This window comes from Cynocephalus volans, chromosome 10, assembly GCF_027409185.1.
Source record: "Cynocephalus volans isolate mCynVol1 chromosome 10, mCynVol1.pri, whole genome shotgun sequence".
In the NCBI taxonomy this organism is placed as follows: domain Eukaryota; kingdom Metazoa; phylum Chordata; class Mammalia; order Dermoptera; family Cynocephalidae; genus Cynocephalus; species Cynocephalus volans.
The window spans coordinates 88101209-88116677 of NC_084469.1; the positions used below are offsets into that span (position 1 = coordinate 88101209).

At 43.1% G+C, this 15469-nt stretch overlaps 1 protein-coding gene and 1 pseudogene across 6 annotated transcripts in view; one reads left to right on the forward strand and one right to left on the reverse strand.

The window, feature by feature from the left end:
* Window positions 1-15469, reverse strand: part of ANKRD27 (ankyrin repeat domain 27) — a 79329-nt gene that overhangs the window by 19479 nt on the left and 44381 nt on the right. For 3 of the 6 annotated variants that reach the window (XM_063110226.1, XM_063110229.1, XM_063110225.1), the window contains 7 exons: window positions 11128-11325; window positions 10196-10315; window positions 9103-9264; window positions 8001-8112; window positions 7101-7179; window positions 6836-6908; window positions 822-2181 (listed from right to left, as the gene is read on the reverse strand). In XM_063110226.1, the coding sequence (XP_062966296.1) occupies window positions 2023-2181; window positions 6836-6908; window positions 7101-7179; window positions 8001-8112; window positions 9103-9264; window positions 10196-10315; window positions 11128-11325 (903 nt within the window). In that variant the 3' untranslated portion in view covers window positions 822-2022. Of the gene's footprint in view, window positions 1-821; window positions 2182-6835; window positions 6909-7100; window positions 7180-8000; window positions 8113-9102; window positions 9265-10195; window positions 10316-11127; window positions 11326-15469 lie in introns of those variants that run through there. The other 3 variants (XR_010024595.1, XM_063110228.1, XM_063110227.1) reach the window with 2 other exon arrangements.
* On the forward strand, window positions 14423-15277 carry LOC134388703 (small ribosomal subunit protein uS5-like; annotated as a pseudogene).

Below are 15469 nucleotides of genomic sequence, written 5' to 3' on the forward strand. Positions count from 1 at the left end.
TGTTGGAATAAGTGTCTAACAAACATTCCTGAATAAACAAATGGGTAGAACTGTAAAGAACATCTACAATTTTTTAAAGGAACATAATTATCATTAATAGTCAAAATTTAGTCAGGGATTTTGAAAAAGGGGTCCCAGTTACAGGTGAATTTTGCTTTAGGCCTCATTTACAAAAAGATGCTGGAGGGACATTAGACAATTCAGCCCCCTTATTTCTCTGAACCTGTTTACTCATTTAACAATTCTGCCATCCAGGGATTGTTAGAATTAAATGGATATATATGAAAGGATATATATGAACAGATATATATTGACATTATATTGTACCACCCAAAAAATTTAATGGTAATAAATGTATGTATTTTCATCTTGAGAATGCCTGTATAGGATATAGTTTCTTAATTAGGATGGTATAGAACCACAGTAACTTAAGTAAGTAAGGTTGTTTTGTTTAAAAGTGGGGGAAAGGAGGAAAAATCAGAACAAAGAAATCAGCAAAACAACAGTGCTCATTTCCTGTTTGGGCTAGGAAGCTGTAGTCATTTTATTCTAATTTTAAAAGAAAACTTTTTTGTGGGTCCTAGGCACTGTACCTACTGTATTAAATTAAATCAGCCCCGGTCAGGTAGATGGATAATGATCTGCTTTGAATGATCAAGTGTACGTGTTTCAATCACACATCTGTAACTGAAAAATGAAATGTGTATCCATCCAATAGGGGACCATTTTTCCACACACAAAACATGTTTATAGCAGAGAGGCTGAGAAACATGTCTCTCTCCATAGCAAAACATTAACTAAAAAAGCATACCATGACACGCTCAAGAATCATAAAGTTTACTGTTTCTTTTCCATCATTTGGCACATATCCAAGGCACATTAGAAAATTAGAAATCATAAATTACTTTGTAGAAAAATAATCAACCCCTCCCTTCTATACATACACAGTATTTCCAAGAACATGCACAAAACCATTTCCCTATTACAAAGTTATTTGAAAACGTACTCAGGACAAAACCATGTTTGTGGGTCTAGACCAATAACATAAAAAAAATAACAGCATAATATATAGAAAGTTATAAAAAGGAATAAATGGCAAACTCTAACTTAAAGTAACTTTGACCTGGTTTGTGCTGTAAGTTTTGAATTTGAATCAAAAGACGAAGAAAAGATGTGCCAAACCTACTCTCTAGTCCAGAAACCATCCATTCGGTGTGACATTTAAGGGAGGTTCTTAACAGAACAGGATGTTTCCAGGGACACTGCTACAGGTGCATAAGTAGTGACCAAATATCTGTACTTTGTTGGAAGGAAAATTATACCCAACTTTTGCCATATGTATGGTGTAGTACAAGTCTAATATGTCTTTTCACTAAAATGAACATCAAAATGGCATTTAGGTATCTTTTGGTTCAAGTTTGCTTTGCAAAGGAACATTTTTCAGATTCTTTTTCATTCAGATGTGACATTTCTGCTTGGCCTCCATGGTACCATGAAACTTAAATTACTTCTCTTCAGCTTATCCCAGATGGGGGAATTCTTTTAGCTTGTGGTTTGCTAATTTATACACATCACGGAGATTTAGCACCTTTCAGTAGGAGGAGGTCAGAATCCGGTGGTGAAACCTCTCCCTGTATCCAGTGAACCCTAATGCTTAAAAAGAAACATCCTGGACTTAAGGATCTGGACACTACTGGAATCTTTGTCTGTTCCTTTTCAAGTGTACTCATTAGCTTTGAAGAGGAGAGAGTCTTGAAGAGAGAGACGGTGATAAGTTTTTTTGTTGCATTCTTTCCCTCAACCACAGAAAAGCTTTCAGGAACTTTCTGCTGAAGACTTACTCTCTGAAGCCAGTTACTTGCAAGTACATTTAGTTCTAAACCGTGTTCATGCTCAGCATCTTCTTGTTGCATACCCACTTCTTTTCAGCAAATTTTAGAATTCCTTATTACTGTTAAGACTGGGAAGTACTAGCCTCTTGGGGAGTGGTTAAGTTGCCAGCAGTCTGTGGGCCCTTGGATACTACTGCATTGTTGACTGTCTCCGAAGCATTCGCCTGTTTCCAGGAGCAGTATGTTTCAGTCCAGGCCCCTCGGGCCAGTCATTATTTCCTTTGTCACTCTGAGATCTCCCTTGGTCTGGCAGGTTATTATGTTTCAGCGTGGCTCTTTGCCTCTCTGGCTAAAGAAAAGGTACAGTTCAACAGTTTATATCTGCATGGTGCATTAAACAACCACCATGACAATAACAGCTACCCTTGAGTGCTTACTGTGTCGATGTGCTCAGTACTTCACAGGCATAATTTCAATTCTAACATCCTTGTGGTGATAGTGTGGCATGTGCATACTGCATGTGTCAGACACAAATGCTTTACATGTTTTCACATTTAATCTTTATTACTCTAAGAAGTATGTACTATTATTTTCTCCATTTTACAGCTGAGGAAACAGGATCAGCAAAGTTACGCAGTCTGCCTAAACTCCCATAGCTAGCAAGGGAAAAGCTAGAACTTGGCTGAACTCAGGCAGTTTGTGGGTTTCCCACCGAGCAGCATGTCTATTAGCAAAGCTATGGAAGATTAAATAATGAAATCAAAATGAGTCATGTTAATAAAAATCACTTTAGAGATCCAATCAAGATGGCTGAATAGACGGTCCACAGCATCACTCTCTCCCACAAATCAACCAATTTACAACTATAAAAATGTAACATCAGCCAAGCCGTGGCCGCTGGAGCTCAGGGGAAGGGGAGGAGAGACCTATGGAGTTCATGAAGGCTGGAGAAACTACGATGACAGAAAGAAAAAGCTGCTTTGAGCGTTTCAGGCCGTGGCTGCTTTAAGGCTCGAGCTGATGAGCACATGGAGCAGGAGCCAGCAGAAGCCACAGCTGTGCCCTCAGGATGGAGTTGCTTGGAGGCAGCAGGAGAGAAGAGGGCCTTGGTGGCCCCCAAACAGCAAGACCACTAATAGGGTTCCCATGGACCCACACAGGAGCGAGGAGCCAGAAAGGCTGAAAAAAGGGAGCCATTCAGAGGCCAGTGAGTCATCACATGGGATCAGCGCAGGGCCCGTCGCATGGGAAGTGTTTGGAGCATGGGCAGTGGGGGAGACAAGCCCACCAGGGGATCACTGGGGCACAGCAAGGACAGCTGATCTGCCCCCCAATCAGCACAGGACCATTCAGAGGAGACTGGTCAGAAATACAGAATTGCATGGGGTGGAGTTTGATGAAAAAACTCAGGCCCAGATCAGAGATTCTACAGAACACAGATCCACCGGGTCTCTGGAGAGCCGGAAGTACCTATAATACCAACCATTAAACCCTGAGCTGCACAAAAGCCTTCCCTAGGGAAACAGCAGCAAAGTAGCAATTTAAACAACCACACAGCTCAAGTACTGGATCCCACAGGAAGTTCCCCTGTGTTAGAAGCAAAAGACAAAAAATTAGTTCTGGGCCAGGCACACCACCAGCACCTTGGGGCCTGCCTGAGAACTGGAGGCTTGGACCTGGGGACTGGACCCCAATCCCACTTCCAGGCAAACTGCACCAGTGCATTGGGGCCTGCCTGGGGACCTGAAGCGTGGAGAAGAGGACTGGACGCCCCTCCCACAACCAGGCACACCACACCAGCACCTTGGGGCCTGTCTGGGGACCTGAGGCAAGGAGAAGGGGAACAGTCCTCTCTCTCACAACCAGGCACACTAAGCCAGCACGTTGGGGCCCACCCAGGGACCCGGGGTATGGAGTTGGGGACTGGACCTCTCTCCCACAACCAGGCACAGCATGCTAGCTACTCGGAGCCCACCCAGGGAACCAGGACATGGAGAAGGGGACCAGACCAGCCTCTCACAACCAGGCAAGGAGAAGGGGAATGGTCCTCTCTCCCACAACCAGGCACACCAAGCCAGTACCTCGAGGCCCACCCACGGTACCAGGACATGGAGAAGGGGACCAGACCAGCCTCTCACAACCAGGCACACCATGCCAGCACCTTGGGCCCTGCCCAGGGACACAGGGAATGGAGTTGGGAACCAGACCACCACCCCACAACCAGGCACAACATGCCAGCACCTCAGAGCCCACCCAGGGACCCGGGGTATGGAGTTGGGGACTGGGCCTCTCTCCCACAACCAGGCACAACATGCCAGCAACTCGGAGCCCACCCAGGGAACCAGAGCAAGGAGAAGGGAAATGGTCCTCTCTCCCATAATCAGGCATGCCACGCCAGTGCTTCAGAGCCCACCCAGGGACCTGAGGCATGGAGAAGGGGACTGGACCTCTCTCTCACAACCAGGCACACCAAGCCAGCATCTCGGGGCCCACCCATGGTCCCGGGGCATGGAGAAGGGGACCAGACCACTCTCCCACAACTAGGCACACTGAGCCAGCACCTTGGGGCCCACCCAGGGACCTGGGGTATGGAGTTGGGGACTGGACCTCTCTCCCACAACCAGGCACAACATGCCAACAACTCAGAGCCCACCCAGGGAACCAGGGCAAGGAGAAGGGGAATGGTCCTCTCTCCCACAACCAGGCACACTGAGCCAGCGCTTCAGGACCCACCCAGGGACCTGAGGCATGGAGAAGGGGACCGGACCACCCTCCCACAACCAGGCACACTGCACCAGCACCTTGGGGCCTGCCTGGATTCCTGAGGTATGGAGAAGGGGACTGGACCTCTCTCCCACAAGCAGGCACATCAAGCCAGCACCTTGGGGCCCACCCAGGGACCTGGGGTATGGAGTTGGGGACTGGACCTCTCTCCCACAACCAGGCACAACATGCCAACAACTCAGAGCCCACCCAGGGAACCAGGGCAAGGAGAAGGGGAATGGTCCTCTCTCCCACAACCAGGCACACTGAGCCAGCGCTTCAGGACCCACCCAGGGACCTGAGGCATGGAGAAGGGGACCGGACCACCCTCCCACAACCAGGCACACTGCACCAGCACCTTGGGGCCTGCCTGGATTCCTGAGGTATGGAGAAGGGGACTGGACCTCTCTCCCACAAGCAGGCACATCAAGCCAGTGCCTTGGGGCCCACCCGTGGTCCTGGGGCATGGAGAGGGGGACCAGACCACCCTCCCACAACCAGGCACACTGAGCCAGCACTTCGGGACCCACCAGGGAACCTGAGGTATGGAGAAGGGGACTGGACCTCTCTCCCACAACCAGGCACACTCAGCCAGCACTTCAGGACCCACCCAGGGACCTGAGTCATGGAAAAGGGGAATGGACCTCTCTCCCACAACCAGGCACACCACGCCAGCACCTTGGGCCCTGCCCAGGGACCCAGGGCATGGAGAAGGGGACAAGACCAGCCTCCCACAACCAGGCACACTGAGCCAGTGCTTTGGGACCAACCCAGGGACCCAGGGTATGGAGTCAGGGACCGGACCACCCTCCCACAGCCAGGCACAACATGCCAGCACCTTGGAGACCACCCAGGGATCTGTGGCATGGATAGGGGACTGGACCTCTCTCCCGCTACCGGGCACAACATGCCAGCACCTTGGGGCCTGCTCAGGGACCCAAACACACCCCACAACCAGGCATACCGCCAGTGCCAAGGAGCATGCCAAAAACAGCACCCCCACGTGGGTGGCCCACCACAGTTACCACAATAACCATGGCTGCTGCAAAAGCTGCTAGATGCCACAACCACCACGCAGATGGTCCGCCAACCACTGGAGTGCATTCACACAAGAAGAGTCACCAGCAGAGACAACGAAAAGAAGAGGATGTCTCTTTCCACAAAACCCATTTCAGAGTGACAGAAGAAGCATCTGCTCTATGATAATACTGGGGGACCTGATCACATCTCTCAGCATTGGACAGGTCATCTAGGTAACAAGTTAACAGAGTAACCATTATTCTTTCAGAAGGAGAGAAGAAATCTAGGCAATTAGAGGGTAGAGGGGGAGGGAATGGGGGAAGGGGAGAGGTTGGACAAGGGGCATAAAGAATAATTATGATTTGTAACAATATATATGCTAGTAATACTGATTTAATCAACATATCTCAATGTTCAACCCCAAAAATATGTATAATTGATTTTGATTCAATAAATAAAATAAATTATTTTTAAAAAATAAAAAATAAAAATCACTTTAATTCTCTAAAACAATTTAGAACTTTTGTGTATTTGTTCTAACAAGCCTATGCCACATAAACTATAAATTCTCATATCAGCAGTAAGGAAAGTCATGTTTCCGAGAAGAGTCACTTTCCTGTACCACAGATTGTAAATTAGGCTTCTTTTTATAATTTCAGTTTTTGAGTTTTTTTGGTAGCTGGCCAGTATGGGGATCTGAACCTATGACCTTGGTGTTATCAACACTACCCTCTAACCAAGTAAGCTAACCAGCCAGCCCACTTTTTATAATTAAGTGATTAAATTGTGCAGTAGGAAGTGGCCACATAAAGAATTACCTATATGAGCAATTTTATACCATGTTTGGAGATATTATTTACCCATCTACATACAAACTCATTTTCTTCCCTCCTTTAGTGATTAAAACAATAGTGGAATTTGAGCTGTTTTACCTACTATGCACGCTGTGAAGTGCAGCTTCCCACACATACAACTAACCTTCTACTTTCCCCTCACTTTTCTTTTTCTGCTCAAAAATGTATTTTTAAATATAACAATTAATGAAGTCTGTACACATAATTCCCACTAAAGAATTCCAGTTTTAATTGTTGCTAACACTTACAGTGAAGGGAATAATGAGATGAAGATGACCATCAAGGAAAAATGTGTTTACCAGGGATTATTTTTGAAAAAGCCAGGATTTTAAAAATATGATTACAAGACAGTGTTTAATAACTCACCTCATGCAAAGAACCTTCAGTAAAATTAGGGACACTTCTATCTCTTGCCATAATCTCCCCTGAAGTCTTTCCCCTGAAAACCAAAATAAAATAAATATTTGGGATAGTGGTGTGAAACATTCTGGTTGGACACAAGGTGGCAGTATTTGATGGCATTATTAGTGCAGATTTTTCCATAACCAATTAAAGTTGCACCTAACCTGCTTCAATTGTAAGTAAACTGAAGAGTCAAAAGCACAAATATCAACTCAAATTTTAGACTTACTTCAATTGACCAACTGAGGGAACAAAATAAAACTGTCTTGTAAAAGGTTCATCTGGTAGATCATACATTTTTGAATTCCCTATAGAGAAAAAAATAAACATCTGAAAACTTCAAAAATAGTTTAAGGTTTGTTTTAAAATCACAGCATAGATGCAATCTTTCCATTTTCTGAGTTTTACCAAAATTTAGAAAACTTTAGTGAATTTGCTTAAGGAAATATAGCAGATAACTGCTATATGAAACCCCATGAAACAGAAAGATAAATCTTTGATACACTGATATTCCCCAGCTACAGCCAATTACTGTGAGACAGCCGCAGGGTCATCCAGATACATGAGTGGGTTTATTCACGTGATTGCACTGCAAACGCATATTGTAATTTTAAAAAGAAAAAGAACAAAGACCCCTTCAAAACTTAGAAAATACTTTAGTCCCACTGATATTTGGCAACTGCTGTTCTAATTACCATCAACCTCTGTACACTGGCAACTTAAAAAACAAAATAAAACAAAACTTTAAAGGTAGCATTTACCCTGGATGTCCAGGAAACTCTCAGAAGAACACCTGGCTTTGGAACATGAGGCATAATAGAAACTACCAGAGCTTGCTCCTCCTCTCTAGTTGGTAAGTGGAGGCCTGAACTGTCAAGATAATGCTGAGAGTTTCTATCCTATTTTCCTCAGGAAACATCATTGTAATCAACCAGAAAATGAGTATCAAAAAAAGCTCACCCCTAGTCTGATAAATTAGGATATAACATACATTTCTTTGGTGCCTGTATCTCCCCCAGTCATGACTATAATCACATTTTACATTTACAATTAAATGAAAATCTGTAGCTACCCATGAATTTCCAAATAAACCCAAGTTGAGAATGACAGAAAGAATGTAAGTTCTTACATTTTTTCCTGATCTTAACAGTAACATACTCCTTGTGGTCTGTTCCAGCAACATCATCTAAGGAGGCAACACAGCTTGGTACTACCTGAAGTAATTCCATTATTTTTGAATTCTACAATTTGAAAAGGAAAAGGTAAGAGTAATATTTTTAATTCTTTCTCAGCAGGTTCTTACTGGTTTTTGATCTAAATGTCAGTATCAATGTGGCTGGGCATAAAAAGTTCAAGAACATCTATAGATAAAACTTGGAGGCCAAAAAGCCTGGTGATGAAAACAGCCCTGCATTTAGAGCCTGCTCTTGCCCTCTACCGGGCACCCTGGCTGGGTATCTAACCACGCCACACAACTGGGTCGACAGTAATAGATCCGTCATTGTGTGGTTATCATGAGGTTACTGAGGGTCCACCGCATAGTAAGTACTCAATAAAACACATTCTTCATCATCATTTGAGAAAGTACTAAAACTGAAAGTTTAAAATATTTCAATTTTGTTAGGAAATGTCACTACAAATGAAAAATTAACAATAAGCCTATGAGTAGGCCAGATTTATGGTGAATTTCTAACATCTCAGTTGTATCAATTAACAGCCTATTAGCTGTCTATCCTGAGTAGAAAACTAGATACAGATTGAACATGAAAACAGGAACAGAAAAGAGCTACCATCTCCCCAGGAGAAAAGGACTTTTTCCCCACCATCCTCCACAGCAAATATCCACAGCACTACAGAGAGTGGTCAGTGTGGGCATTCACAGTTCTCCTTACAGAACTCAAGCTTTAAGTCCACAAACTGAACAAACTTTCTCCATTGTGCTAAGGCAACAGGTGTATTAACAGGGCACCTACTGGTGGCAGTTGGGGGTTGAGGGGAGCACCACCACTCAGACCTCTGAAAACTGCCCCTGAGAGAATGATTCCTGGTTCCTGAGCATGCTGCCTTTGACAGGTGACCAAGAACCAGGTATCTAACCATGCTGGCAGACTTCTGGCACAGTGATTCAAAGATCTGGCTATTGCTATTTCAGATCTGGTTTAAACACAAGGAATCCAAAGGGCTGTAAAGGAACTTGCGACTTCCTCAGCTCTTAAGCTCTCTCTACTTACCTGCTCAGCACAGTCTATAGCTGTGTACTGCCTCTTGTTCAGGATGTGAACGGATGCTCCATGAAGCAGAAGCAGCTCTACCACGAAGACGTGCTTTTCCATCACAGCTTCGTGCAGTGCTGTGTTTCCCTTATTATTAGAAGCATTAATGGAGGCCCCATGCTAGAAAGAGAAATAGCACAATCAAAAGGAATGCTAAAAAATACTCATGTAGCATCTAGATGGTGGGTGTATGGTGTTCACTATAAAATTCTTCCAACTTTTCTGTATGTCTGAAAATTTTCTTAAAATGTTGCGGGTGAAAGTAATACTGAGAAAAAAATTTTATGGACAAAGACATTTACTGCATCATTTATCATTACAGCAGAAAAACTAGAAGCCACATAGATGTACAAAGCAGGAACAGATTTTTAAAAAACACTGCAGTGCAGCCATAGTTATTCCACCATTTAAAATCAAGACTTTAGGGGCTGGCTAGTTAGCGTGATGCTGATAACACCAAGGTCCAGGGTTTCATCCCTGTACCAGCCAGCTGCCAAAAAAAATCAAGGTTTTAATAAACAGTTTTCTATGTTAAATGAAAAACAGCAAAATAGAAAACAATACGGATCTAAATTAAACCCTTTTTTATAAAAGTCCATAAAAATGAGTTGCCTTTGAATAGCAGGGTTATGGACAAGGTGGTTTTTCTCTGCTTCAGTAAATTATTTGTCCTACAGTTAACAGGTATAACCATTAGTAAGAGGGAAAAAGAGTGGCAGTGACACAGGCCAGTCAACTCACACTCAGGTAACAACTCAACTTGCCTGTGGTAAATGAGGTGGGCACCAAACCCTCTGCAAAAGTAGGGTCGAAGTCCTTAGGCTGCATGCAGCAGACGCGGACACTGCCCCACTCCCATCAGAGAATCACAAGTGTTAATGCAGGTGCTAAGCTCTTCTCCCCAGAGGGCTGGGATGGGTGGGGGCTGGCTTAAGGCACGCAGGGGAGGCCCTCTCCCTTCTGTCTTCAGTGACCTGCCAGGGCTTTACTGGTGAAGGTGCCACACTGAATAGTGTGGGCGTGTCACCCAAGAGACTGGGAGGGCACTTACCTGCAGCAACAGAGCCGCAACCTCATGATGGCCATTGGAACAGGCGTAAATGAGGGGTGTGTTTCCACTTATATCCTTTTTATTGGGTTTTGTGTTAGAATCTAATAGATACTTCACCACCTAACACAGAGAAGAGAAATTTTCAACCTTGATCAAAATTTGCCGGGAAAAATCATCTAACTTGATATTCTTTTCACTCTTTTCTAAGCTTATTAAGAAGGCTCTTTAGACTTACATCTGACCCTCAGGAGAAAGGAGACCAATTGAAGGTGGGGGATGAACATTTGCTGAGGGTCTACTCTGTGCCAGGCACTATGCTCAGCACTAGTGTTTTCATTTGACCTTTCTATCTACCCTATGCTGGTATTTACGAGAGATGGAAGATCTGAAATACAATCCCTATCTTTTATAAGCTAATGGCAGAACTGATAAAAGAAAATGAAAAAATATAGATATTTTCTGAAAAAAGCAAAACAGGACTTTAAAAAAGTTAATCATTTCAAAATTATCTCTTGAACCCCTTCTACAGGGCCATGACTGTACTTTACAAAGTACTGAACTGTTTGGCACAGACCAAGGGCTATGGGAATGGAAAGGTGGTAAGATGACCGTGGGTACAAGCCCTTGATGACCAACACCCAAGCACAAAAGAGCACCTGCTGGGGTCAGACTCAGAATGACAGTCTCCATGTCACTCACATGTGAATGGCATTGGGGAGGGGGCTGGCTCCATCCCCAAGGAGCACCAGAGTTCTGTGTTCAGAGGCTGAGTGGTCCTGGCATGCACATCTCAGAATCTCAGGGCTGGAGGATGACAAGGTGCTTGTCCTCTGGGCTAGCCACCATACTGTTGCCCCTCAGCAGCACTCCCATCAGTGAAGCTCTAGCGAAAGCAAGCACCTACTACACTGCCCAAGAGTCAGAGCCTGTACCTGAAAGTGGCCCTTCTGGCAGGCCAGATGGAGTGGGACAGCGTGGTTTGCATTTCTGGCACTGGGACTGGCACCATGCTTCAACAGGAGGGGGACAAGTTCCGCCCGACCATGCAGGGCAGCAATGTGCAGTGGGGAGGAGCCATCCCGGCCGGTCACATTCACACCAAGCCCACTGGCAGGAATCTTAGCCAGCTTCTAGTAAGTGCAGAGAAGATGGAAACAAATGTCATGAGTATATAAGAAATTGGGCTGAAGGAACTGAAGTCATCTTCCCCCCACAGCTCCTAAGCAAAATTTGGGATCACAGTGGGATCCAAAATCACATTTCCCACAGGTGAATTCCTATTAGTTTAGAAAGGTCTGATATATCAAAAGATACAATTTCTAATAAAGCAAGCCACTAAAATAATGCCCTACCTATTATACTAGGTAATTCAATGGGGAAAGGAAAGTCTGTCCAACAAAGGGTGTTGGAACAACTGGATATCCACATATGGAAACACCGTATGTCAAGCTTTTTCTCACACCAAACGGTTAAAATGACTTACTAGTAAGAACTATAACTATTAAACTTCTTGAAGGGAACACAGAAGAAAATCTTTGCAACATTGGGATAAACAAAGATCTCTTTAGATAAGACAAAAGGTAAAGTTCATAAAAGAAAAGCTTGATAAACTGACAATAAAAGTTTTAAATGTTTATTCTTTGAAAGACACAATTAAGAAAATGAAAAGGCAAGTCAGAGAACAGGAGAAAATGTTTGCGATACATACCATCAGCAAAGGACTTATCCCAACCAGAATCAAAAAATTTAAAAATTAAAAAAAATTTTTTATTCTCTTACAAGTCAATAAGACAATCCGACTTTTTTTTTTTTAAATGGGCAAAATATTCGAACAGAACTTTCACAAGAGAAGACAGGCAAATGGTCAGTCAATGAACACAGAAAAAGATGTTCAACATCTTTAGTTATGGAGAAATGCAAATCAAAGTCAGGAATGACAAAATCAAAGGGTCAGAAAACAGATCAGAAGTTTCCATGGAATGGATATGGATAAGGGAAGGGGATGACTACAAAGGGGCAGGAGAGTATTTAGGGGCAATGGAGATATTCTCTTCATGGTAGTGGCTGTAAGACTAGGCATTCATTCGTCAAACGTCATAAAACTATATTATCTTCATACTTCACCTTTATTTTTATTGTGGAACTACATTATTCACAATGGTTTTTAAATCAATCATGCCAATATAAGAATAATCAAACAAAAGGGCAAACAAAACTGATTTATAGACCATATTACCTAAAAACAAACATTAAATTGAGATTTTGAATCAGAGATTTTGATAGTGGAATTAATACCGGTGTTTTATGTGTCTGGCCAAGGATTAAAAGATTGGTTATCTAATTCACTTTTTGATGATTAAAAATGTTATCTCTTTAAAAAATTGTATGCTAAATTAAAGGCTGAATTTTACTATATGTAAATTATACCTCAAAAATCAAAAAGAAATGAATAAGTAGGAAAACACACACATAACACACACACACTCACACACACACAATGAAATACCACCACAAACTTACCAGAATGGCTAAAGTTAAGTCAAAATACCAAGTGTTGACAAGCATGTGGAGCAACTGGAACTCTCACACACTGCTGCTAGGAATGTAAAATGCTACAACCACTTTGGAAAATTGGCAGTTTCTTATAAAGTTAACCATATACTTACTATATAACCCAGCAATTATATTCCTAGGCATTTACCCAGGAACACGCATATCCACACAAAGGTTGTACATAAATGTTCACAGTAGCTTTATTCACAAAAGCAAAAACCAGAAACTACTCAAAAATCCATCACAGGTGAATGGATAAACAAATTTTGGTGTATCCACTCAATGAAATACTACCCAGTGATAAAAAGTAATGAACGACTGATACAACATGGATCTCAAAAACATTATGTTGAGTGAAAGAAGCCAGATGCAAAAGGGCAGATACTGCAGGATTTCATTTACATAAAATTTAAGAAAATGCAAACTATTCTATTCTGATGGAAAGGCAAATTGGTGGTTGCCTGGGACAGAGGAGGGAGGGACTGCAAAGCAGTATAACGGAGATGTTCTGTATCTTGATTGTGGTGACTGTTTCACAGGATTATGTATCTGTAAAAACTCACCAAAACTGTATCCTTTAAATGGGTGTACTTTATTGTATGCATATTACACTTCTATAAAAGATTTCTATGACTGGGCTAGAAAAGGAGGGGGGTGTTAATTTAATCATGGACATGAAGCAATTTAGTGTTGTGTCTTTTTGAGAAATTATAAAAAGAGAAAAAGTTTAAAAGAGCAGAGTGGACTCAGTTGGTTAGAGAGTGGTATTATAATACAAGGTCTAAGGGTTCGGATCCCCATACCGGCCAGTCGCCAAAAAAAAAAGAAAAGAAAAAAGAACAGACAGCTTAAGACTTTATCCAATAAATTCTACAGGTATTTTAATGTGCAATTCAATGTCTTGTTACAACTAGTAAACTGTGAGGTACAGAAGTATGGGGAGTAGGACAATGATAAAAAGAATGGGGCAGAGACACAGTAGTGCCTCTAGTCACACATAGGCACTGACTTGCCTGAGGGCTTTGTGGCAGCCCATCATATCCTTTGACACATCATCTACCTTTTAATCCCTATGTTTCTCACAGCAGCTCATTTAGGAGAGATCAGTATATATTTTTGGACTGTATATATCCAACAACATGGGGACAGATCAAAAATTGCATATTCCCAATGTACCTACTACTCTGAACCTGAAAAGCTATAGTACGTGAATGAAAATTTTAGTCATTTTCAATATTCTTAGGTTAGAGTAACTCATGTGAAGCTTTTTAAAAATAAGTTCATATTATCTTGTAATACAAAGGATAACACCACCATATCTATTTTATAAAGTCAAATTAATTTTCTTACTATGGGACATATGCATCTATCATTAGCTGACCTGTGAGTGCATATTATATACACAATACCAATTACGACTGCTAAAAAGAAAATGACAGTTAAAACATAGATAGGTTCTGTATGCTAAAAAACCACAAAATGTTGATGAAAGAAATCAAAGAAGGCCTAAATACTTGGAGAGACACACTGTTTTCACTGGAGACTCAACACAGTAAAGATGTCATTTCTTCCCAAATTGGTCTATATAGGTTTAATGCAATTCCTATCAAAATCCCAGTAAGGCTTTTTTGTAGACATAGACAAGCTTATTCTAAAATTTATATGGAAACCCGAATGGCGGACGACACTGTTGCAGCAAGAGGGTCCAGAGGACCCAGAGGCCCTGGAATGGGAGGCCATGGGGGCTTCCTGGTAGCACCTGGGGATGAGGTTGTGGCCACAGTCGGGGCCAGAGTCAGGTCGTGGAGTTCACAGAGGCAAGGCCAAAGAGAAGAAGTGGATCCCCATCACCAAGCTGGGCTGCTTGGTCAAGAACATGAAGATCAAGTCCCTGGAGGAGATGTCTGCCCAGCAAGGAGTCTGAGATCATTAACTTTTTCCTGAGGCATCCCCCAAGGATGAGATTTTGAAGATTATGCAGGTGTAAAAGCAGACCCATGCTGGCCAGTGGACCAGGTTCAAGACATTTGTCACCATCAGGAACTACAATGGCCACATTGGTCTACGTGTTAAGGGCTCCAAGGAGGTAGCCACCGCCACCTGAGGGGCCATCATTCTGGCCGAGCTCTCCATTTTCCCAGTGCAAAGAGGCTACTGGGGGAACGATATTGGGAAGCCCCACACTGTCCCTTGCAAGGTGACAGGCCACTGTGGCTCTGTGCTGGTGTACCTCCTCCCTGCCCCCAGAGGCACTGGCATCACCTCAGCCCCTGTCCCAAGAAGCTGCTGCTACTATCTGATATTGACGACTGCTACACCTTAGCCAGGGGCTGCACTGCCCTCCTGCACAACTTCACCAACGCCATCTTTGATGCCATCTCCAAGACCTACAGCTATCTGACCCCCGACCCCTGGAAGGAGACTGTGTTCACCAAGTCTCCCTATCAGGAATTCACTGACCATCCTGTAAAGACCCACACCAGAGTCTCTGTGCAGAGGACCCAGGCTCCAGCTGTGGCTACAACATAGAGTTTTTATATAAGGAAATATAAAGTTAATTAATTTGTTAAAATCTATATGGAAAAGCACCCCAGAATAGCTAAAACGATCCTGGCAAAAAACAAATTAGGAGGAATCACTCTACCCTATATTAAGGCTTAGTATATGCTACAGTAATCACAACAGTGTGTTAAATGGTGGAAGGACAGACAAATAAATCAA